The sequence below is a fragment of the Mobula hypostoma genome, chromosome 5 (genome assembly GCF_963921235.1).
Source record: "Mobula hypostoma chromosome 5, sMobHyp1.1, whole genome shotgun sequence".
Lineage (NCBI taxonomy): Eukaryota > Metazoa > Chordata > Chondrichthyes > Myliobatiformes > Myliobatidae > Mobula > Mobula hypostoma.
In genome coordinates, this window is record NC_086101.1 from 139,670,132 (window position 1) to 139,693,059 (window position 22,928).

General features: G+C 38.1%; 2 protein-coding genes across 5 annotated transcripts in view; one reads left to right on the forward strand and one right to left on the reverse strand.

The window, feature by feature from the left end:
- smc5 (structural maintenance of chromosomes 5) overlaps positions 1-16,839 on the reverse strand; it is a 69,371-nt gene extending 52,532 nt beyond the window's left edge. Inside the window, exons 1-2 of one of the 4 annotated variants that reach the window (XM_063049039.1) lie at positions 16,644-16,763; positions 3,669-3,819 (exon numbers count right to left, since the gene is read on the reverse strand). Coding sequence is in view for 1 of the 4 variants with exons in the window: in XM_063049036.1 (XP_062905106.1) it covers positions 16,644-16,795 (152 nt within the window). In the remaining 3 variants the exon portion in view is untranslated. Of the gene's footprint in view, positions 1-3,632; positions 3,820-16,612 lie in introns of all 4 variants that reach the window. The other 3 variants (XM_063049038.1, XM_063049036.1, XM_063049037.1) reach the window with 3 other exon arrangements.
- klf9 (Kruppel like factor 9) overlaps positions 1-22,928 on the forward strand; it is a 105,190-nt gene that overhangs the window by 66,207 nt on the left and 16,055 nt on the right. The gene's annotated exons all lie outside the window — the stretch shown is intronic.

Sequence of the window (22,928 nt, forward strand, 5' to 3'; positions counted from 1 at the left end):
TACGGAGCAAAGTCAATTCTTCGTAGTTCCTAACTTGAAGTGAAATCATTTTATTTTCACTCCTGGCAACTCCAAGCCTGAATGCCCGAAACCACAATGAGCAAAACAACTCTAAATTGTTTTACTGTGTATTATTTGCCAAATATCAGTGACAAAAATCACTGCTTTTTGAACACCAGTGACTATTTAAAACGGCCATATGACGTGCACACAACTGACAGCAGTGAGAAAATGTTCGGCAACAGTTTCCTACTCCAATTAAGCAGCAGAGTGTCCCAAATAAACAAACGGAGACCCCGCCATTTTCTCAATTTGTTTTTGTTCTTTAAGAGTTATCCAAATAAGTGGCTGCCCCAATTACCGATTGCCCAATTAACCGGTATCTACTGTATTAACACAGTACTTTTCAAATCGCAAGATTGAAAGGTACCTGTTCAGAGAATGCAAGTCCTCATACATGAATAATGAAAAGTCAACATGCTGGTGAAACAAAATCTGGAAATGGTAGAGAGTATGTCCTCCAATTATATAGGGCCATTCAGAAAGTACATTTAAAATGCTGTCTGTAGGTCAAGTCTTACTGTCAGAATCAGACTTATCAATAGCATGTTGTGAAATTTGTTGTCTTGTGGCAGCAGTACAGTGCAAGACATGAAAATTTACAATGCTGCATTAAAAAATTGTGTAAAAGAGGAACAGCGAGTAAGTATTCATGGACTGTTCAGAAATCTGACAGCAAAGGGAAAGAAGTTGTTCCTAAAAAGTTGAATGTGGGTCTTTAGGGCCCTGTACCTCTTCCCTGACAGTAGTAATGAGAAGAAGGCGTGTTCCAGAATGTGAGGGTCCTTAATCATGAGTGCTGCCATCTTGAGGTGCCTTTTTCAATGGCAGGGAGTGCTGTGCTCATTATAGAACTGACCAAGCCTACAATCCTCTACAGCCTTTTTTCGTCCTGTGCACTGAAGCCGCCATACCAGCAGATGATGCATCCAGTCATAATGTTCTCCACCGTACATCTACAGAAATATGCTCAAGTCTTTGGTGACGTAACAAATCTCCTCAAACACCCAGTGAAGTATAACTGCTTATATTTGCCACCATGCCTTTTTCGTGATTGCATAAATGTGTTAAGCCCGGGATAGATCCTCTGGGATGCTAACGTCCAGGAACTTGAAGTCGCTTACCCTTCTCACTGCTTAATGAGGACTAATGTGTGTTCTCCCAACTTCCCCTTCCCGTATCAAAGTAAGGCTTTACATGCCAGAGACAGGAGAGCAAAGGTTCTACAAATTGATCTTATGAAACCAAATAAAGCCAATTAGACAGTTTACACTAGTGCTTGAGAGATGCTGCATCAGCAAAATATGCAGAATCCTACCCCTGACAAGGTGAAAGCAGAGTTGATGCTTCTTCTATCTACAGCAGCAGTCCATGAAAGTCTTGCTTAATGGTATTGGCTCATGGCATAAAAAATGTTGAGAACCTCTGATCTAAAGTGTATAAAAATAGGGATCACAGTCTCATATTAAAGGATTGGTCATTCAGGACTAAGTTGAGAAGAAATATCTGGAGCCAGAAGGTAATGAATCTTTCAAATTACCTAACCAAGAAATGGTGAATAGCTGCTCAATACTATATATTCAAATCAGCTATCAATACTTATAGATATTAAGGTAATCAAGGGACATGGGGTTACTATAAACACCAAGGTAAAAGATAAGTCATAATCATACTGAATGATGGAGCAGGTCAAAGTGGCCAAACAGTCTACTGTTGTTTCTATTTCCAGTTCCACTGCCTTAATTTTCTCTGCTAACTTCTACATTTGATCTTATCTGAACTCCAAATCATTGCTGACTTGTTTACTGAAGTACAGAAGAGATAGGGTCTGATGCTTAACATGCACAAAAAATCAGTCCTCCAACAGCAAAGGTCCATGATGGAATGGTGGAAAATATGGATAGTTTTTTCTATCTCTGGAATCAGCTCTTGTTGATGAAATTCATTAGTCAGCAGCGTCTTTAGGTATTTTAGGAATAAATTGTTGGTGAAAATCAACTGCTACCTGGTAAACCATGACAGGAAATAAGCATCCCAGTAAAACACTCATGCCTGCTAGGTAGCAATGATCCCTATACATCCCAGATATGGATCAGCTAAAGCAGGCATTTCAAAGCACTGAAGAGATACCTTCAGTACTGCCTCTACAAAACCCTCCACATCCACGGATAATATAACCAGAACATAATCCCCAGCCAAATGAGGCTGTAATTACTTTTATGCAAGCTCTAATAGGCAAATGATATTGTTTGCATATCCATAATGTGAAAAAGAATCTATTCCAAGATCTACCACAAGAGGGGATTGGCAGACACAGGAAAAAAATAAATGAAATATACTCTTAAAGTGCCCTTAAGCAAGTGCACTTCCCAATCACTATGTAGGAAGCCCTAACCAATGGACACCCAATACAAAGGAAGAGCATTTGAGACAAAATTGAGAACCTGAAATCCACTTGTTAGCTGGACACGGAATGTCAACACAAAAAAAAAAGCAGAAAAGCACTGCCTCCTGAATTGCCAACACACCTGTTCATATATCTCCTGCCCCATCTTGGCAGAGTCTGCAGGTCCAAGAATGACTTTAACATCAAAGCCCACAGTACTGAAGTGACAGCAAGTTATTTTTGGCCATGAAGGACCATGCAAGAGAGAAGTGTTACAAATGCATGCACACTTTAGTCTTCAATCGTCTTAGATATACTTGCTATCAGATCAAGACTTCATTCTATCAAAACTTTGTTATGGCTTGAGTACAATGGACACCTCATGCTTTGTACAGGCAACTTCAGGAAGAGTTGGATCACTTGTGGAAATCTTGCTGATGAAAGACTAAACCCAACAGTATGCAATTATTAAAAGAAACCAGTTAGACTTGTATCAAATTCTGACAATATTTTAATGTAGTTTGCATTTGAAGAGTTATGAAATGCAGCCATTATGTCCATGCTATGGAGGAGCAAAATGGTAGGGTCCGAATAAAGAAGGGAAAATCTGCAGATTCTGGAAATCCAAGCAACACACACAAAATGCTGGAGGAACTCGGCAGACCAAGCAGCATCTGTGGAAAAGAGTACAGTTGACGTTTCGGGCCGAGATCCTTCAGCAGAACTGGAGAAAAAAGATGAGGAGCCAGAGTAAGAAGGTGGGGGGAGGGGAGGAAGAAACACAAGGTGATAGGTAAAATCAGGAGAGGGGAAGAGGTGAAGTAAGAGCTGGGAAGTTGATTGGTGAAAGAGATACAGGGTTGGAGAAGGGGGAGTCTGAAACCCCTAGAAGAAAGAAAAGGGGGAGGAGGACCAGAGGAAGGTGATGGGCAGGTAAAGAGATAAGGTGAGAGAGGGAAATAGGAATGGGGAATAGTGAAGGGGTGGGGGACGCATTACCAGAAGTTCGAGAAATCGATGTTCACGCCATCAGCTCGGAGGCTACCCAGACAGAATATAAGGTGTTGCTCCTCCAACCTGAGCGTGGCTTCATTGTGGCAGCAAAGGAGGCCTTGGACTGATATGTTGGAATGGGAAGTAGAATTAAACAGGCGGGCTCTCCCTCCCTCCCAGGTTCACCCGTCACCTTGTGTTGCTTCCTCCACTTCTCACGCTTTCTTACTCTGGCTCATCTTTTTTTCCTCCAGTCCTGATGAAGGGTCACGGCCTGAAACATCAACTGTATTCTTTTCCACAGATGCTGCCAGCCTGCTGAGTTCCTCCAGCAGTTTGTGTGTTGCTTGGGTCAGAATAAAGTAAACGTTTTAAAAGAGCTGAAAAATAATTAGAATATTAAAATCACGCCTACCCTTAAAATAACATCAACACTTATTAACAAATTAATTGGCTGCCGAATTTCCTTAAGTGAAAGCAATCCTTGTTAATCAGTGAAACAGCTTGGTTTGTTTAATAATAAAGGTATTATATAACAGTAGGTTATCATTGTTGCTATTATTGGATGAGTATTTATGCTTAAATTATTTTGGGTACCTTAAAATTAGATAAAAGGCCAGATGGCCCCAATTTATTATCTTCTTTAGATACCAAACTGCAATGAGTAATAAAGATTAAAAATAAATTACCTTCACTTACAGATGAAGGCAAAGAATACGTGAAGAGGCAAGTTAATGCAAAATGTGAACATTAACAAAGCCACTTGTCCAGATTTTTTTCCAGAAAAATACAACTGTAGAAGATAACCCACAAACAGTTGTAAAAAATCTAATCCCTAATGGTAAAAATAGATATGCCACCTACTGGTTATATTTGAAACATCAGAACTCCTCTATCACTAATAAACTATTGCTAGAACAGGAGGGCATACAATCCAACTGCTAATGCAAACATTTTTCAAAGACGCATTATTCCCACTCTACATCATCTTTTGCCATCAAAATCTTTCCACTCCTTTTTCTACGTATACATTTACATTATTCATCAGAAACACTTTCTGCAGTAATATGGACCATATTTTCAAACACCCCTTGAGACAGTTCTGTTTTTCCCCTGATGTGATAATGGATACGAAATCGTAGAAACTTTATAACGAAGATGTATCTCATCATTTTTGTGTCAATCAAAAAGAGTCACCACAACCCAGCACCAATTCCTGTATATCATGGCACTTTAAGTACATACCCAAAGTACTTACTAAATGTAATGAGGTCTTCTGTTTTGATTGGCATTTCAAGCAGACTTCCAAATGCTTTACAGAAAAAAATATGAACTTGCCCTAACTATTTCACATTATTAATATTTTGACCCCTTGAGAGAAGTTTGGGTGGCAGAGTGGAAATAAGTCTGTACCAAAAGAGGTGTAAGGCGCTCCTTCCCTCCACTAGCCTCCAGGTCACCATCGGACACCAGCTTAGCCCTGATCAGGGTCACATAATGCCATGGGAGCAGGTGGTGAATGGTTGTATAAGCAGCTGATGCACATCACAATTCCTGGTTATGCAACCACTGATGCCAGGCAGACAATCACTGAAGGGTATTGATGATGGTTGGGGTCACCCATCTTGTAAAGGCACTGCCTAGAAGGCAGCAATGGCAAACCACTTCTGTGGAAAAATTTGTCAAGAAATATCATGGTCACGGATAGAGCAGCAGCATGGAGGGAGGGGGATCTTACCAACAGGTAACAACCTTTCATTTGGTACACAGGTTAAAGACAGATGGGAGACCCTGATCACCCACGTCATCTGATGTGGCAAAAATTGGAGGTGATGCTGAGAGAAGTGTAGGATCCTTCTTGTTTATTGTCCTCAATTTTATAAACCCAATAACGACTCATTTCAGCCACGTTATTTCAAATTTCAAAGTTGATTTACTATAAGAGTACATATATGTCCCCCCAGATACAACCCTGAGATTCATTTTCTTGTGCACATACTAAATAAATCCATAACAGAATTTTTAAAAAAGCTCAACCTAACCTCAGTATAGGCAAGTTGTGTGGAATGGCCAGTTTCCATGCTGAATGATTCTATCCAATTGTCTCTCATACATAAAAATTTCCAGTCTTCATAATTTACTAACTTCTGTTGGATTCCCTCCAATGAAATCACATATTTACAATAAATTAATGACAAGTACTCTAGCTATGTTCTAACAGGTTTTGTGTACTGTTCTAGCATAGGTTTCCTACTATTACATTCTATGCCTTTAATAATAAATGTCTTATTAAATCTCTGTGGACATACAAGATCTCTCTCTCTTCCCCTATGGCTCTCAGCTTTTTTCCTGTAAATTGTGCATTTATTTGTGTTATTACTCTTCCAAATGCATACATCTGAATTGAATTACATTTGCCACTTTTTTGCTTAAATGACCTGACCAAATAAATATTCTCACAATCTAAAACTTACTTCTTTTGGGTCATTTGCAAGCTTCTTCATAATGTTCCTAAGTTGGTTTTAATCAATAATATGCAGATTACAAAAGGCAAGGACTAAGTACAAAGCCTTTTAGAGCACCACTGATGACAGCTTTCAAACTACAGCAACACCCATCAACCCCTGTCCTTTGCTACGTTCCGCTAAACCAGTTCTGGATCTAACTAGCCAGTCTATCTTGAGTCCCAGGGACTTTTACTTTTTTGAGAACCAACAATGTGAGATGTTACCAAAAACATTCCCAAAATCCAAGTAAGATTATATCAGCCACACTTCCTTCATTAGCTCCTGAATTTAATAAAGATCGTCCAACACAATTTCCCTTAACAAATCCATGCTTCTTTTTTGATTATTCTGTACCTTTTTAAGTAAAGCTTGGACCCACTTTTCTCAAGCCTTCCACTAATAAAGAGTTTCCTTGTGGCAGGTGTGTGTTTGGGGCAGATCAGCATAATGAAATTAATCACAGCCATTATTGGTGAACAACAGGTCGCATTTACACAATACCACAAACATAATGGAACATCCCAAAGCACATACAAGAGAGTTTTCAAGGAAAACAAAGACAAAATTTGGCACCAAATCACATAAGGAGATAACATGAAAAGAGAGTAGGAGCTTGCTCAAAGCAGGAGGGTTGAAGCAGCACAAAGGCAGCAGAGCTAAGACAGTGCATAGTTTCTTTTCTTTTTAAATCTTTTTATTTATTTTTTTAATATAATTTTTATTGAGTTTTCAAAAAGAATACATGAAAAGATAGAATCTACCCTCCCCCCTCCCCTTAACCCTTCCCCCCACCCCATATATATAGTCCTTCCTAAAAAGAAAGAAAGAGAGAAAAAAGAAAAGAACTGCCTGGGTGTTGGAAGGTTTCCACATGCTCCATGGGATTCAAAATAAATTTGGTATAATTATTCGTTACTTTCCCCAAGGGACCAAGGTCTTTATCGGAGCACTTAAATATGCCATCCTATCTAAGGGCGCCAAGTATTCAAAAATGTTACATATTTATCTCTTAAATTATAAGTAATTTTTTCGAGTGGAATAGAACTAGCCATTTCATTGTTCCAACGATCCATACTTAAATACGAATCAGATTTCCAAGTAACTGCTATAGTCTTCTTAGCTACTGCCAATGCAATTTTTATAAATTCTTTCTGATATTTATTCAATTTAAGTTTCGGTTTTATCCCTTCAATATCACCTAATAGAAATAATACAGGGTTATGTGGAAGTTGAGTTCCAGTAATTTGTTCCAATAAGACTCTTAAATTTATCCAAAAGGGTTGAATTTTAAAACAAGACCAAGTAGAATGTAAAAAAGTACCAATTTCTTGATTACACCGAAAGCATTTATCAGATAGATTTGAATTTAATCTATTTTTTTTTGTGGTGTAATATATAATTGGTGTAAAAAATTATATTGTACTAATCTAAGTCGAACATTTATTGTATTTGTCATACTGTCAAGACAGAGTCTTGACCAATTTGTTTCATCAATATTAATATTCAAATCTGTTTCCCATTTTTGCTTTGACTTATGGGTTCCTTGTTTAATTGTCTGTTCTTGAATCAAATTATACATACAAGAAATAAATTTTTTAATTTTCCCTTTTTGAATTAAAATTTCAATTTCATTAGGTTTTGGCAAAAACATTGTTTGACCCAGCTTACCTTTTAAGTAAGCCCTTAATTGAAAGTAACAAAAGAAAGTATTATTAGATATTTTATATTTATCCTTTAATTGTTCAAATGACATCAATATACCTCGTTCAAAACAATCTCCTATAAATTTAATCCCTTTTTGGTACCAATTATATAAAAGTTGATTGTCCATTGTAAAAGGAATAAGTCTGTTTTGAAACAAAGGTCTCCTTGCTAATAGAGATTTCTGTGTTTCATTATCATCATTTATCTTATTCCATAGATCAATCAAATGTGTTAATATAGGAGATTCTTTCTTTTCCCGTATCCATTTAGATTCCCATTTATATATAAAATCTTCAGGTTTATTTTCTCCTATCTTGTCTAATTCTATTTTAATCCATGCTGGTTTTCGATCATCGAAGAAAGATGCAATAAATCTAAGTTGATTTGCTTTATAATAGTTTTTAAAGTTTGGAAGTTGTAACCCTCCTAATTCAAATTTACATGTCAATTTTTCCAATGATATTCTTGACATTTTACCTTTCCAAAGAAATTTTCTCACACATTTATTTAACTCTTGAAAAAATTTCTGTGGCAATTGTATTGGTAATGTTTGAAACAAATACTGTAATCTAGGAAATATATTCATTTTTACAACATTGACTCTACCTACTAATGTTATTGGTAGTATCATCCATTTGTCAAGATCTTCTTGAATATTTTTCAACAGTGGTAAATAATTAAATTTATATAAATTCTTTACATCATTATCAAATCTTATACCTAAATACTTTATACCATTTACCGGCCATCTAAATTGGGTTACTAATCGACATTGACTATAGTCTCCTTTAGTAAGAGGTAAAATTTCACTTCTATCCCAATTTATTTTGTAACCTGATACCTTCTCATATTCACCTAATCTAGAAGATAGTTTATGTAACGAATATTGTGGGTTTGTTAAATAGATCAAAACATCATCGGCAAAAAGATTAATTTTATATTCCTCCTGATTAACTGTAAAACCCATAATATCTGGATCAATTCTGATTAGTTCTGCTAATGGCTCTATCGCCAGTACAAATAAAACAGGTGATAATGGACAACCTTGTCTAGTTGACCTTTTTAACTGGAATGGTGTTGAAATTTGAGAATTTGTCACTACTTTAGCTTTAGGGTTAGAATTTAAAGTTTTAATCCAATTTATAAAAGATGTTCCTAACCCATATTTTTCTAATACTTTAAATAAAAAATCCCATTCTAATCTATCGAATGCTTTTTCTGCATCCAAAGCTACTACTATACTCTTCTTATCCCTTTTTTGTGCCAAATGAATTATACTGAGTAGCCGGGTTACATTATCTGCCAATTGTCTATTTTTAATAAATCCTGTTTGATCCATATGTATTAATTTTGGTAAATATTTAGATAATCTATTCGATAAAATTTTTGCTATTATTTTATAATCCATATTCAATAAAGAAATAGGCCTGTATGATGTTGGTTTCATAGGGTCTCTGTCTTTTTTTGGCAATACTATTACAATCGCTGTTGAAAAAGATTCTGGAAGTTTATGTATTTTTTCTGCTTGACGTATTAGTTCCATAAAAAGAGGAAATAATAAATCTTTAAATTTTTTATAAAATTCAGGTGGAAAACCATCTTCTCCTGGAGATTTATTACTTTGGAGTGATCCTAAAGCTTCTTCAACTTCTTTTAATGTAAAAGGCATATCTAATCCCTTCTGTTCTTCCAAATTCAATTTTGGAAGAGAAATTTGTGATAAAAACCTTTCTATCTCATTAACATCATTTTGGGATTCTGATTGATATAATTCAGAATAGAAATTTTTTAAAGTTTCATTTATTTCAAGAGGTTTATAAGATATTTTATTTGCCCTTGTTCTAATTGCATTTATTGTTTTGGAAGCTTGTTCTGTTTTCAACTGCCAGGCAAGAATTTTATGTGCTCTCTCACCTAACTCATAATACCTTTGTTTAGTTCTTATAATTGCTTTTTCCGTTCTATATGTCTGAAGCGTATTATATTGTAACTTCTTATTAACAAGTTGTCTTCGTTTTTCTTCTGACATATATCTTTGAGATTCTTTTTCTATTTTTGTAATCTCTTTCTCCAATTGATCGAGTTCTGCCATATATTCTTCCTTAATTTTAGACGTATAACTTATTATCTGGCCCCTAAGATATGCTTTCATCGCATCCCATAATATAAATTTATCATCCACAGAATGAAAATTTGTATCCAAAAAAATTGAATCTGCTTTTTCATAAAATCACAGAAATCTTGACGTTTTAATAATGTTGAATTAAATCTCCATCTATAAGCCACTTCTTCCTTATCAGCCATTATTATTGTCATTAATAAAGGGGAATGATCTGATAATATTCTTGCTTTATATTCCATATTTTTCACTCTGTGTTGAATATGCATTGATAATAGAAACAAATCTATCCTTGAGTAAGTTTTATGTCTATGGGAGTAGAACGAATAGTCTCTTTCTTTAGGATTGATTCTTCTCCATATATCAATCAAATTTAAATCCTTCATCAATGATAAAGTTAAATTTACTACCTTCGATTTTATAACAGCCTTGGTTGATCTATCTAAGACTGGGTCTAAGCAAAAATTAAAGTCTCCTCCAATTAATATTTTTTCATGTGCATCCGCCAAATTCAGAAAAGCTTCTTGTATGAATTTTGCATCATTTTCGTTTGGTGCATAAATATTCATAAAAGTCCATAATTCAGAAAAAAGTTGACAATGTATAATCACATATCTCCCCGCAGAATCAGTTATTACATTTTGTATTCTAATTGGTAACGTTTTATTGATCAAAATTGCTACTCCCCTCGCTTTTGAATTAAATGAAGCCGCAACAACACTTCCCACCCAATCTCTCTTTAGTTTTTGATGTTCTGTTTCTGTTAGGTGCGTTTCCTGTAAAAAAGCTAAATCTATCTTCATTTTTTTAATATGTGTTAAGATTCTTTTTCTTTTCACTGGTTCATTAAGCCCATTAACATTAAAACTCAAAAAATTCAATAAATTAGTCATTATTCTTAACAAAGTTACTCCAATCTAAAACATTACTTATCTTCTCAACTCTCATAGTTCCTTGGGGAATCTCTTTAAACTTCACCATGTTGCTATGTGTTTCCCTCCCAACCTTCCAGGCAAAAAGAAAAGATAGAAAGAATACAAAAAAAGAAAAAACAAAATACCCCCCCCCCCACTAATGTTGTGAATGAAAAGATACACAACACTACCCCCCTCCATTTTACGGGTCATGGCAAAAGCCACGCTTGCATACATGATTAGTGTAGCAATTGATCAGTGCTTCTTCCAGCTCCCCGCAACAAAAAAAAATTATATATATATAGGCAAAATTAATGTTACTATTCCCAACTAATATTCCTCCAGTTTTAACCTTTCTTACCCCCCTTGTATAATTAATGATATATTTATACATTCATCCAGCTTCAAAAATCCAACAAGTCCATTCTTTAACCCAATTTTCATCTTCAATCTATCTCGCTCCCCTGGATTTGTTCTTGTATCTGGTGAATATTCAGAGAATCTTGCACAAACTGCTCTGCTTTCTGGTAGTCATCAAAAAATCTTTTTTCTCCACCAGGCAAAAAAATCTTCAAGGTTGCAGGATAACGCAGTATAAATTGATAACCATGATCCCATAGGGTTTTTTTCACTGGATTAAATTTCTTCCTTCTCTTCAAAAGTTCATAACTTATATCAGGGTAGAAAAAAACTTTGTTCCCTTTAATTATCAATGGCCCTTTTCTATCCTTGGCAGCTCCAGCAGCTGCCTGTAGAATCCTTTCCTTGTCTTGAAATCTTAAAAATGTTATTAAAATCGATCGTGGATATTGGTCATCTTTTGGTTTTGGTCTTAGAGCTCTATGTGCCCGCTCAATTTCAATTGGTCGAACCTCCTCTCCCATTTGCAAAACATCCGGGATCCATTTTTGAAAAAATTCTATTGGTTTTTCTCCCTCCATACCTTCTTTAAGACCAACAATTTTAATATTATTACGTCTACTGAAATTTTCCAACATGTCCACTTTCTCCAAGAGTCGATTTCTTTCCGAGTTCCAGACAAGCAAATCATTTTCTATTTTTTCCACTCTATCATTCATATGCCCCATTGCTCTTTCTATCTTTTGAAGCTTCTTATCCATTTTGTCCTGTCTTTCCATAACTTTATTATAGCACATCTTCGTATCTCTAAGCTCTTCTCTTACTTTTCTTAGTTCAGCCGTTAATTGCAATATAGCCTCTCTTATGTCTCTATCATCTCCTTTACTTCCAATCGCTTCCAATTCTTCCTCCTCTTCTTCATCTGTGTTCTCTGCAGAATCCAATTCTGACTCTGAGTCATTTTCAATTGCAGTGGCTGTCAATTCTTGTATTTTGCGTTGTGTCGATTTGCGCACGCGCATTTCCGGTGCCTTCTTCGAAGAACCCGTTACCACCGCCATTGCTCCCTGTTCTACCGAAGGAGATCCAAGCTGAGTCCGAGGCTCCATCATTGCAGTAGGCCCTTTTTTCTTCCCCTCTCGCGGCTGCTTCGCAACAGCAGACTTCTTTTGTTGCGGTTTAGGAGGCATATCGTAAAGTAGTCTTACAAAGTTTATAAATAGTTTTCAGAAAATATTTATTAACTTTGTTTTGTTTAAACGGTACTTTACTGATTTGTTGCGGGAGAGCTGGATTTACACGTCTCAATCCCACGTCATCACATGACGCCCTCCCATCTTTTTATTTAATTAGTACACAAAAGGTAAAACATATAGAAGCTAATACACTGTTGCGATATAAATTTACAAGAGATATTAATACATAAAAAAGTACAAACAGTGCAGTTTAGTTAGAAAATAACAAGGTAATATAATAGTATACTAATTTTCCATATATATCAATAAAGAGAAGAAAAAACCCTAAAAAAGACCCCCCCCAAAAAACCCACCATGTAACTAACTAACCTAAAAAGCAAAGAAAAGCAATGGGCTAACTAGGAATCAAGTAGACTTAAACAACTTAAAACAATCACATCCTCAAACCCGACCTCCATTAATAACAGTTAAAAACCAAGAAGGGAATGTAAATATGGTCAAAGAGAAAAAAAAGTTAAATGAAAATGTTGAGTAAAAGATCTCCAGGTCTGTTCAAATTTAACTGAAGAATCAAAGATTACTTCTGATTTTTTCCAAAATTAAACATAGTATCGCTTGAGAAAACCAAAAAAAAAGTAGTTGGGGCATTAATCTCCTTCCAATGTTGTAAAATACGTCTTTTCGCCATTAAAGTAAGAAATGCAATCATTCTACGGGCTGAAGGGGAAAGATTATTGGAAGTTTTAGGTAATCCAAAAATAGCAGTAATAGGATGGGGAGAAATATCTGTATTCAATACCTTTGAGATAATATTAAAAATGTCCTTCCAAAAAGTTTCCAAAGTAGGACAGGACCAAAACATATGAGTTAAGGAAGCTATCTCCCCAAACAGTGCATAGTTTAAAATAAGAAATTCTACAGATTTAGGTCTAGGCAGCTGAAAACACTCATCAATAGCAGAACACTTAAAATGCAATTGAACGGGTATCCAGAACTGCAATCTAAAAGCAAGGTGGAAGAATGTGTTATCAAAGCAGAAACAAATATAGTCAGCTAGGAAGATGTAACTGTAGGCAGATTTTAAGCAATACAAGATAACAGCAGCAAGAGTTCTGTGGGAGCCCAAGCATTGCCTGGACCTATCTCAGAGAGCATCAAAACAATCTAACATATACTTTTATAGTACTGTAGTGGTACTGGCAGAATTCGAATTTGTTCTGCATTTCATTTAAATGCATACTTTGTTACTCAGTTAAATGGTAGTTTGTCTTTTTTTTAAAATATCTTTTCAACTATTTCCATGAAACTGTGGCTAATTGGGGCAGCCACTTAATTGAGCCAAAATGTACTGGTCCCAATTTATCGGAAGTCATTGTATTAAAGTAAAGCCCCATCTACACCCTTGAGTGGATGCAAAATAAATGATAGCACCATACTGAATAACAACAGGAGATGACCAGACTAAAATTAATCTCTTAAATAATATCTCTAAAAGAACATCACCTAATCATTATACTAATGTTTGTACAATTTTCTGCAGGCAAACTGGTTGTCATGTGTCCTGTGATACAACTGTTAACATACCTGTATTTTAAATGTTTTTATTTGGTCAAGGGTGCTTTGTATGACCTCAAGAAAATTATATAAATGCATTTTCTTTAAGAATTGCACAGGACTGCCATTAGCTCATTATTTAAACCAATGCTATTGGAAAGGGAACAAGTATATATTTTACATGAACTTGCAATATTCTCAATAATATGATTAACTTTAAGCAACTGCTCAAATTTAAAACCAATTGCAGGAAATAGCAGGTACAGTGTCAGGAAGGCTGCATAGTGCTTGAGTGGAGTCGTTCTATAACCTGAAGAGCTAATGTTATGTATGGCAAGTAAGATATCAATAAAAATGCTGTGCACTTTCTACACTATTTTTACTTTAAATTTCTATTTTTAGTCTCCTCTGTTTGGTAAATCATTTATGTCATCATTCCATTCTGAAACTGAAAGCTAAAATCAGTTGTCTAATGAACAATTAGCAATTTCCTTTTGTTTTGATGCTCCATTTAAGAGTAAAATGTTTCTCAAAATAAACGACCTGGTAGTGGAACTTGAGAATTGAATCAACCCTATAGCAGGATAATCTGATATTTAATTTCGGTATACTCCAGGGCCCCTGATGAAAGTTAATTTGCTTGTCTATATTAGTAACATATCCTGGAAAGATAGACCTGTCAGTTGTTTGATTAGCTCAACTTGGAGAATAATAGGTTTCCAATTCCACTGCCAGATGCTGAGACAAGTAGTAAGCTATAAGTATCACAAACACGAGGAATTCTGCATGCTGAAAATTCAAGCAATACACATCAAAGTTGCTGATGAACGCAGCAGGCCAGGCAGCATCTCTAGGAAGAGGTACAGTCGATGTTTTGGGCCGAGACCCTTCCTCAGGACTAACTGAAGGAAGAGCTAGTAAGAGATTTGAGAGGGGGAGGGGGAGATCCAAAATGATAGGAGCCAAGAGTTGGACACGTGATTGGCAAAAGGGATATGAGAGGATCATGGGACAGGAGGCCCAGGGAGAAGGAAAGGGGGGGGGGAACCCAGAGGATGGGCAAGGGGTATAGTCAGAGGGACAGAGGGAGAAAAAGGAGAGAGAGAGAGAAAGAATGTGTGTATATAAATAATAACGGATGGGGTACGAGGGGGAGGTGGGGCATTAGCGGAAGTTTGAGAAGTCAATGTTCATGCCATCAGGTTGGAGGCTACCCTGACGGAATATAAGGTGTTGTTCCTCCAGCCTGAGTGTGGCTTCATCTTTACAGTAGAGGAGCTCGTGGATAGATATATCAGAATGGGAATGGGATGTGGAATTATAGAAGGCCACATCGGGAGCACCGGATCTCCCAGTGGCCACATATTTTAATTCCACATCCCATTCCCATTCTGATATATCTATCTACTGCCCCACCTTCTTACTAGCTCTTCCTTCAGTTAGTCCTGACGAAGGGTCTCGGCCCGAAACATCGACTGTACCTTTTCCTAGAGATGCTGCCTGGCCTGCTGCGTTCACCAGCAACTTTGATGTGTGTAGCTCTAAGTAAGTATCACTAATTTTCTCTTTAACCTAATGTACACAAATTTTGTAATGCTCAACTTGTTCTGACCCAGCTGGTGGCATAGTGGCATCAGCGTTGGATTTCAGGTCTAGAGTTCAAATCCAGCCGGCTCCCCTGCACGCTTTCCATCCGTGCTGGGTTACGAGCTGGTGATCTCTTTGGAAACTCACCCAGCAGAAGGCAATGGCAAACCACTGCTGTAACTTGCCTCGTACACGGTTCCCCACTACGTCAGAGAGGTGTGGAGGGAAATTGCTAACCGGAGAAACTCCAGATGCAACATACCTTTCCTTTCCAACTTGTTCCGCATAGTGTCTTAATTTCTACCAAGCCCGATCACCCTGCATTTAATGATCTACACCAGCTCTGGGTTAGGCAAACCTTGGACTTGATACAAATCTTACAGCATCTTTAAATTAGGTACAGCATCCTAGGACGGCAATAAGTTATTGTGCGGGTCTAATTTGGGAAAGCAAGGCATTGTCACCCATAAACTACCAAGAACCACAATGCTGTTAATGCCATTTACTTTCAAGTGAGCATTGACTTATTATTGTACCAAGATATGATACATTTTTAAAAAAAATTTGTCCATCATCCACACAGATCATTCTATTCAAAAGCACATCAAGATAATAAATACAAGAACACATAAACAGCTGGAGAGACTCAGCTGATCAGGCAGCATCTATGGAGAGAAACCTTTTTTATGTGTTGCTCCAGATTCCATCATCTGCAGTCATTTGAGTCTGTAATAAATGTAACGAGTCGCTACCCTTGAACATTTAATAAGCCAAATCCCTGTCTGCCTTCTCAGTTGGAACTAAAAGTTCACATGGCACTATACTTTAGAGGTACCATTCCAATATTTATCTCTCAGCCAATACTTTGGGTACTAACACATTGGTATAGTGCGATCTCACAAACAGCAATTAGCAGTTGCTTTGACTAAATCAGGGACTACACTTTGAAAGCATCTGTAATAGCTGTAGAACTCTTTCGACAGAACCGAAATTACTCCTGCACGGAATCGTTCTTTTACGGATACTTGGGATAAATCTCTGCCTTCCAAAGGGAATAATAAGGAAAGATGTCAAGTCGGTATTTGTGCACCGCACACTTTCTCCCACTAGTCTTCCTCTGAAGTCTCCCACGCCCCCAACCCCCGCGCGCATCTACCAGCTGCCTAAAGGCCACGGCTTCACTGGTAGGAAGGCGCAGGTAAACAAAAGTGAAGGGGTGGGCGAGCGCTTACTATCACAGGCCGTAACCTGGCGTTCACTCACAGGAAATTCTCCATCTTAATTCGGACAATAGCTCCCTCAACGAACTGGCTGCCTGTCCTGTCAGCCTCCTGCGAAAGCTGCCTGCATCCGCTCGACGCCTTCTTGTGTCCAGCAGCTTTCTGGCTTGGCAGTTTACGCTTCAGCGCCGCCATCTTCGCGGTCGCCAGGCTCCCGCCTTCGCGCGCAAACGCAGTGCAACGTCATCAGGTCGTCACGGATCGGGGAGGGCGCGCTCGTTAACGCCCCCCAGCGAGCGCCGGGCCTCCTCGGCCCCGGGTAAAACGTAACAAAGTTTCATAGATAGTACAGGTGCGCGGTCCTTTATCCAAAAAGCTCCGAAAACCGAAGTTTCTCTCGCCAACCGCTGACGTCACTCAGGTGTGACGTGGCAGCACTAGCAGAGGCCGCCAGGCGTCAGTTGTGGCTCAGCGCTCGTACCGGTTGCATGTGCATTTGCGGTTCGCTGATACTTTGTGTTCACTGTTGACTTTGTGTTTAATTTCACTGTGAAAATGTCAAAAAGAGCTGCAGGTACCCCTATGGGTAACTGAGAAAAAGAGAAGGAATCTTCTCTATGAATAACGCAGAAAGCGGAGTTATTGCAGAAACTTGATCGTGGTGTGTCTGTGCGACATCTTACTGAAGAAAATAGTCGGAACTACCACTGTATATGATTTAAATAAATAGAAAGACAAGTTACTGAAGTTTTATAGTAACAGTGACGTTCTACATTTATTCCAATAAGTCATTTACCATGTGTTTGATTCGGTTCGTTTGAAGCTGTACATTTTTATGTTTTATTGAATGTTTTTGTTGGAAATAAAATTTCTTCATGTCATTATTCCCTAAACAATACAGTATAACTTTTATTTACATAGTATTTACATTGATAAGTAATTAGAGATGATTTAAAGTATATGGGAGGATGTGCGTAGGTTTGGTGCGCCGCTGGGTCTTAAAGTCCACCGTACTGAGCCAGGTTAAATAAGGGACTTGAGCATACGTGTTTTTTGGTATGGCGGGGGGGGGGGTGTCTGAATTCCGAAATGTAACTGGCCTCAAGGATTTCGGATAAGGGATTGTGGACCTGTAATGGCTCAGCTCCGCTTGTTAACAGCAAATGCTAATAATAACCCACTCAGCCTGGGTGAGCAGTTTGTGCACACTTTACATCTGGAGATGGGGTTAGAATCCAATGGCATAGATGGAAGGGTAAGTTATGATGATGTAGTCATTTTATACCCTTGTGTGTCATTTTCATTACAACTTATATATTCTTGAATTTGTACAATACTGATTATTTTGCCTTTTTTAAAATTAGCCTCTTTTATCCCATTTGGACCTAAAGTTGGTACCCTGTATTTGTCTGCTTTTAAACCCACCTGCCCACAGTTTAGTCCCTTTGGTTAATGTATAAATATTATATCCTTGTTACCTTAATGCTCCTCTGGACGCACTGTATCCCATTATCTAAATCTAACACGGACACCAAAGACACAAAATTAGTCACAGTTCTAAACGGAGAAATAGTGAGACTGGCAGATTGATGATATCTTGAGATTTATGTTGGCTATATTATTGAGGAATAATAAGCAGGGGACCCTGGACATCACAGTAGTGTGGTTAGCGCGACACTATTACAGTTTGGGGCATCGGAGTTCAGAGTTTAATCCCAGCATGCTCTGTGAGGAGTCTCTATTGAAATGCATGGGTTTCTTCCCCACAGTCCAAAGATGTAGCGAGTAGGCTAATAAGTCACTGTAAATTGTCCCGTGATTAGATTAGGGCTAAATTGTGGTTGTCGGGGTTGCTGGGTGGTGACGCTGGAAGGGCCTATTCCACGCTGTATCTAAATAAAATAACATTTTAAAAATATAGAAAAGGAGGAGGAGCAACCCAAAGTAAAAGTACTTTGTTGTAGGAATTCCAGTTTCAAGGAATGAGAGTGGATCTCATCCAGGTGAACTGGTGTGGTAAACCATATATATATATGTTGTGACTGGGTTAACTGTCTGGACACACCCTTCTGCTGACTGCCCCTGTGGCTCCTCCCACAGACCCCTGTATAAAGGTGTTCGCCTTGCCCCTCCCCCTCAGTCCGGGAGCAGACACTCACCGTGGAGGTCGTATTGTACAGCAAATAAAAACCTTTCAGTATTTTACCAAACCTCAGTCTTTTGGAGTTATTGAAGGTGCTTCAACTGGAATCAAAAATTGGTCAGTTATGAAAAAGGGGAGCAACACACACACAATGCTGGAGGAGCTACTGTTCTCCCCTCCATAGCTGCAGCCCGAGCTGCTGAGTTCCACCACCATTTTATGTACATTGCTCAATTTCTAGCATCTGCAGAATTTCCTGTGTTTATGCTTAGAAAATGGGCTGCCTTTAAGGAAGAGATGATTCAGGTATGGTTATGGTTGAGTAGCAGACAAAAATATAAATGAATTGACAGCTCCCTATTTGGGGAAAGAGATATAAAGGATGATAAAGCAAACAAAAGCCCAGATTTATGAGAATGCGTGTTGCTTATGAGAGTATTTCCTGATATGAGAGTGTATAGCTATAAGGTTTGAGAACCAGGAATCTTTTTCTTTGCAGAAGAGAAAGATGAAAGGAGATTTGGCATAAGTATAAAAAATAATGAGTGCTATGACAGGGTTGCTAGTAGGAATACTCCCTATGTGGAAGGACTGAGGTCAGCAGGTCAGAGACATTATACAAAAGGGAAGTGAATTAAAAGTAACATGAGGGTATTTTTCTACACAGTTCTTGCTTGGAATCTGGGATGTACTACATACACATATGGTGAAGTTAGGTTCTTTTGTGGTCTTTGAGAGGGAATTGGATAAACATATGATGCAGCAGAACATGTGCTTTAGAGAAAGGGCTGGTGAGAAGAGCTAAAATATTGATCTGGCGGAAATCTAGTGTGACCATATTCTAAGGTACTTCCTTGACAGTAGCTTCATCTTTAACCAAATGGATAAGGCTTAGCAGGTGTTGCATCTTGGGAGGTCAAACCAGGATAGGACTTGTACTGTGAATGGTAAGGCCCTGGGGAATTTTGTGGAACAAAGGGACTGAGGAATATAAGTACATAGTTCCCTGAAAATGGAGTCATAGACAGACAGAGTGGTAAAAAAGGTGTTTAGTTCAATGGTCTTCATCAGTCAGGGCACTAAGTAAATGAGTTGGGACTTTATGGTGTCGTTGTACAAGGCATTAATGAGGCTGCACTAGCACTACTGTGTACAGTTTTGGTTCCTCTGTTACTGGAAAGGTGCCATTAAGCTAGAAAGAGTGCAAAGAAGATTTATAGGAATGTTGCCAAGACTTGAGGATCAGAATTATAAGAAGAGGTTCGGCAGGTAAGCCTGAGAGACAACTTCTTCACACAGAGTTGCCTGTAGGAGTCATGTTGCCAAAGAAAGCAGTTGAGGTAAGCACAATAACCACATTTAAAGATATTTAATAAACACATACATAGGAAGATGAGCCAAAAAGAAAAAAATAATAATAAGCAATAAATATCAAGAACATGAGATGAAGAGTCTTTGAAAATGAGTCCACAGATTGTGGGAACATTTCAGTGATGGGGTGAGTGAAGTTATCCTCTCTGGTTCAAGAACCTGATAGTTGAAGGATAATAACTGCTTCTGAACCTGGTGGTATGGGTCCTGAGGCTCCTGCAGCTGTGAGAAGAGAGCAAGGCCTGGGTGGTGGGGGTCCGGAATGATAGATGCTGCTTTCCTGCGACAGTGCTTCCATGTAGATGTGCTCAACAGTAGGGAGGGCTTTACCCTTGATGGACTGGGTTGTATTCACGACAACTTGTAGGATTTTCTGTTCAAGGGCATTGGTTCAAGCTCTATGACTCTGAGTGCACCATCTCTAAGTTTCCCTCCAAGCTACCCATGATTACTGCCCTTTCTTTCCTGGGGCAGAATGATGAAATACTCACTGTTGGGAACTGCTGTATTTTAGAGAGGTGGCTCATCACCACTTTGTCAAGGGCAATTGTGGGCAGTCAGTCCACGTTTCATAAATGAATAAAGACAGTTCAGTGTAAATAGCAGCGTTCTGGAGGTGCCAAATTTCAGAAGTGACATTGAGTTAAAACTCCACCTGGCTGCTGGATGTGAAGAAGGGCAGGGAGACCATCCCTGAGCCCTGGCCAACCACCTTCCTTCAGTCCACAATTGTTAAACAAGTTATCCAGTTATTTGTCAAGAGTGGAAACTTGCTGTGCACAAATTGGCTTCCATGCATCCTACACTGCAACGCTGCACTTTATTGACCATATTCTTTTGAAATTACTTGGAAAAAGTTGGGAATGCAATTCTTCCTTTGTAATTTTTACTTTAAAGAATCTTCTTATTCCTACACTCCAGGTAATTGTGATGGTAATACAATAAGTTCTTGCCACACTTGTAGGAACACCGTACCTGAAGTTGCTAAACTGAGTGTTGCTGACTTGCTTACTTATTGATCACTTCTGTTCTAATCTCTCTGATATTGAAATCCAACACTGTTCCAACAAAGCTCGGCAAAAGCTTGAGGAAGACACTACAAACTTCCAAACAATGCTGACCACAACCATTTGAAAGCATCAATCTTTCTAACATTTTTATTTCATATTTCCAACAGTCACTGTTTGCTGATTTGAAAATTTGAGATAATTATCTGCTGCTACTCAGCTTTATGATATCACCACTACCATTCATCTCACACTGTCATCCTTCTTATATTAATTTTCCTGCCTTCATAGCCTTGTGATTCTCATTCATCCTTCAATCCTCGCCCTACCGTCTACTTTCTGTGCATCTTAAAATCTGACTTGTCTCCAACTATTCCCATTTCTGATGAAAGGCTATCATCCTGAAACATTAACTGCTTCCCTTTCCACAGATGTTGCCTCACTTCAGATGATTTTATTTGTTTCGAGGGGCTGTTCTTGTTGCCTCTCCTATCGGTTTGGAAACTCATCTTCTTTGGGAGAAGAAAGTATCTTCAATCCAGCAGAACAGAACTAGATTTCATATTCTGTTGTAGATCTCTTCCATTGACACTGAATTAAGAAGAAGGATTGTCAAAGAAATGGCACCTCAAGAGAGATGATCAGAGTTCTTCAACCAAGGTTAGAAAGTATTATAAATTATGGAACAAGCTTCATGTGCCTTGATTCTACCTTCTTGATTGTATGATTCTTGGATTGTGCTTTTTGTTTGATAACTGTTTAATAAAAAACATTCCTGTTGTTCACTAACCTAACAATGTCTCTTGATGAATTGCAATGAATTGAAGTTTATGCTGATAATTAAGCCATAACATTAATTGTCCATACTCTCTTCATTGAGGCAAGAGATCTTTATAACAGGACTGGTTGACACTTGTTAGGGTGTATTCTGGAATTATGGTATATAGCAAATATTAATTTCAACAGCAACTAGTCTTCAGATCTGAATGTGGATTGTAGATTGAGTTTAAAATGCAGTTCAGAACAATGTTGATTTTTGTGAACTAGATTCTAGATGAAAGAACTAGATTTTGTGTGCTGAATGACTGATGGCATCGTCTACCTCTCAATATTTGGTTCAATTGACTCCATGGCCAGCAAGGAGAATAATAGGCCACTGATCACAGTGCTTCCTTGTAGTTAAAGAGACCTAACTGCATTTCTATCCCATTGCATTCTTTAAATCTAACCCTCTCCAGATCATTGGCTTACACAGCACGTATCTACATTAGAAGTAGGAGTTGCCACTCTCTGAATTTAAAAAATAGTCTACTCATGACTTTCCCCTAAACTTTCCTACTCACACCTTAAAGGATATCCTCTAAAATTAGTCATTGCTGCCTTGGGAAAATGGTGCGAACTGCCTATTCTCTCTATCCCCCTTGTATTCTTATATACCTCTATCAGGTCATGGAGGCATAGTGGTTAGCATAACATAACGCTTTACAGTGCCAGTGACCAGGGTTTATTTCCCGCTGCTGTCAGTGAGGAGTATATGTTCTCTCCATGGCCCCATGGGTTTCCTCGGGGTGCTCAGATTTCCTCCCACAGGACAAAGACATACTGGTTGGTAGGTTAATTGTTCATTGTAAATTGCTGCATGATTAGGCCAGGGTTAAATTGAGGGCTGCAAAGCCTTGGCTAGGAACGAGTGGGGTTTATAATGAAAAAGCAGGCCCTTTTAATAATATAATCAATGTGAGTGCTCACTGTATTCAATTCCTTTGTTACTTTTAACTAGAGATTTCAAGCAATTAGCCTAATAGGA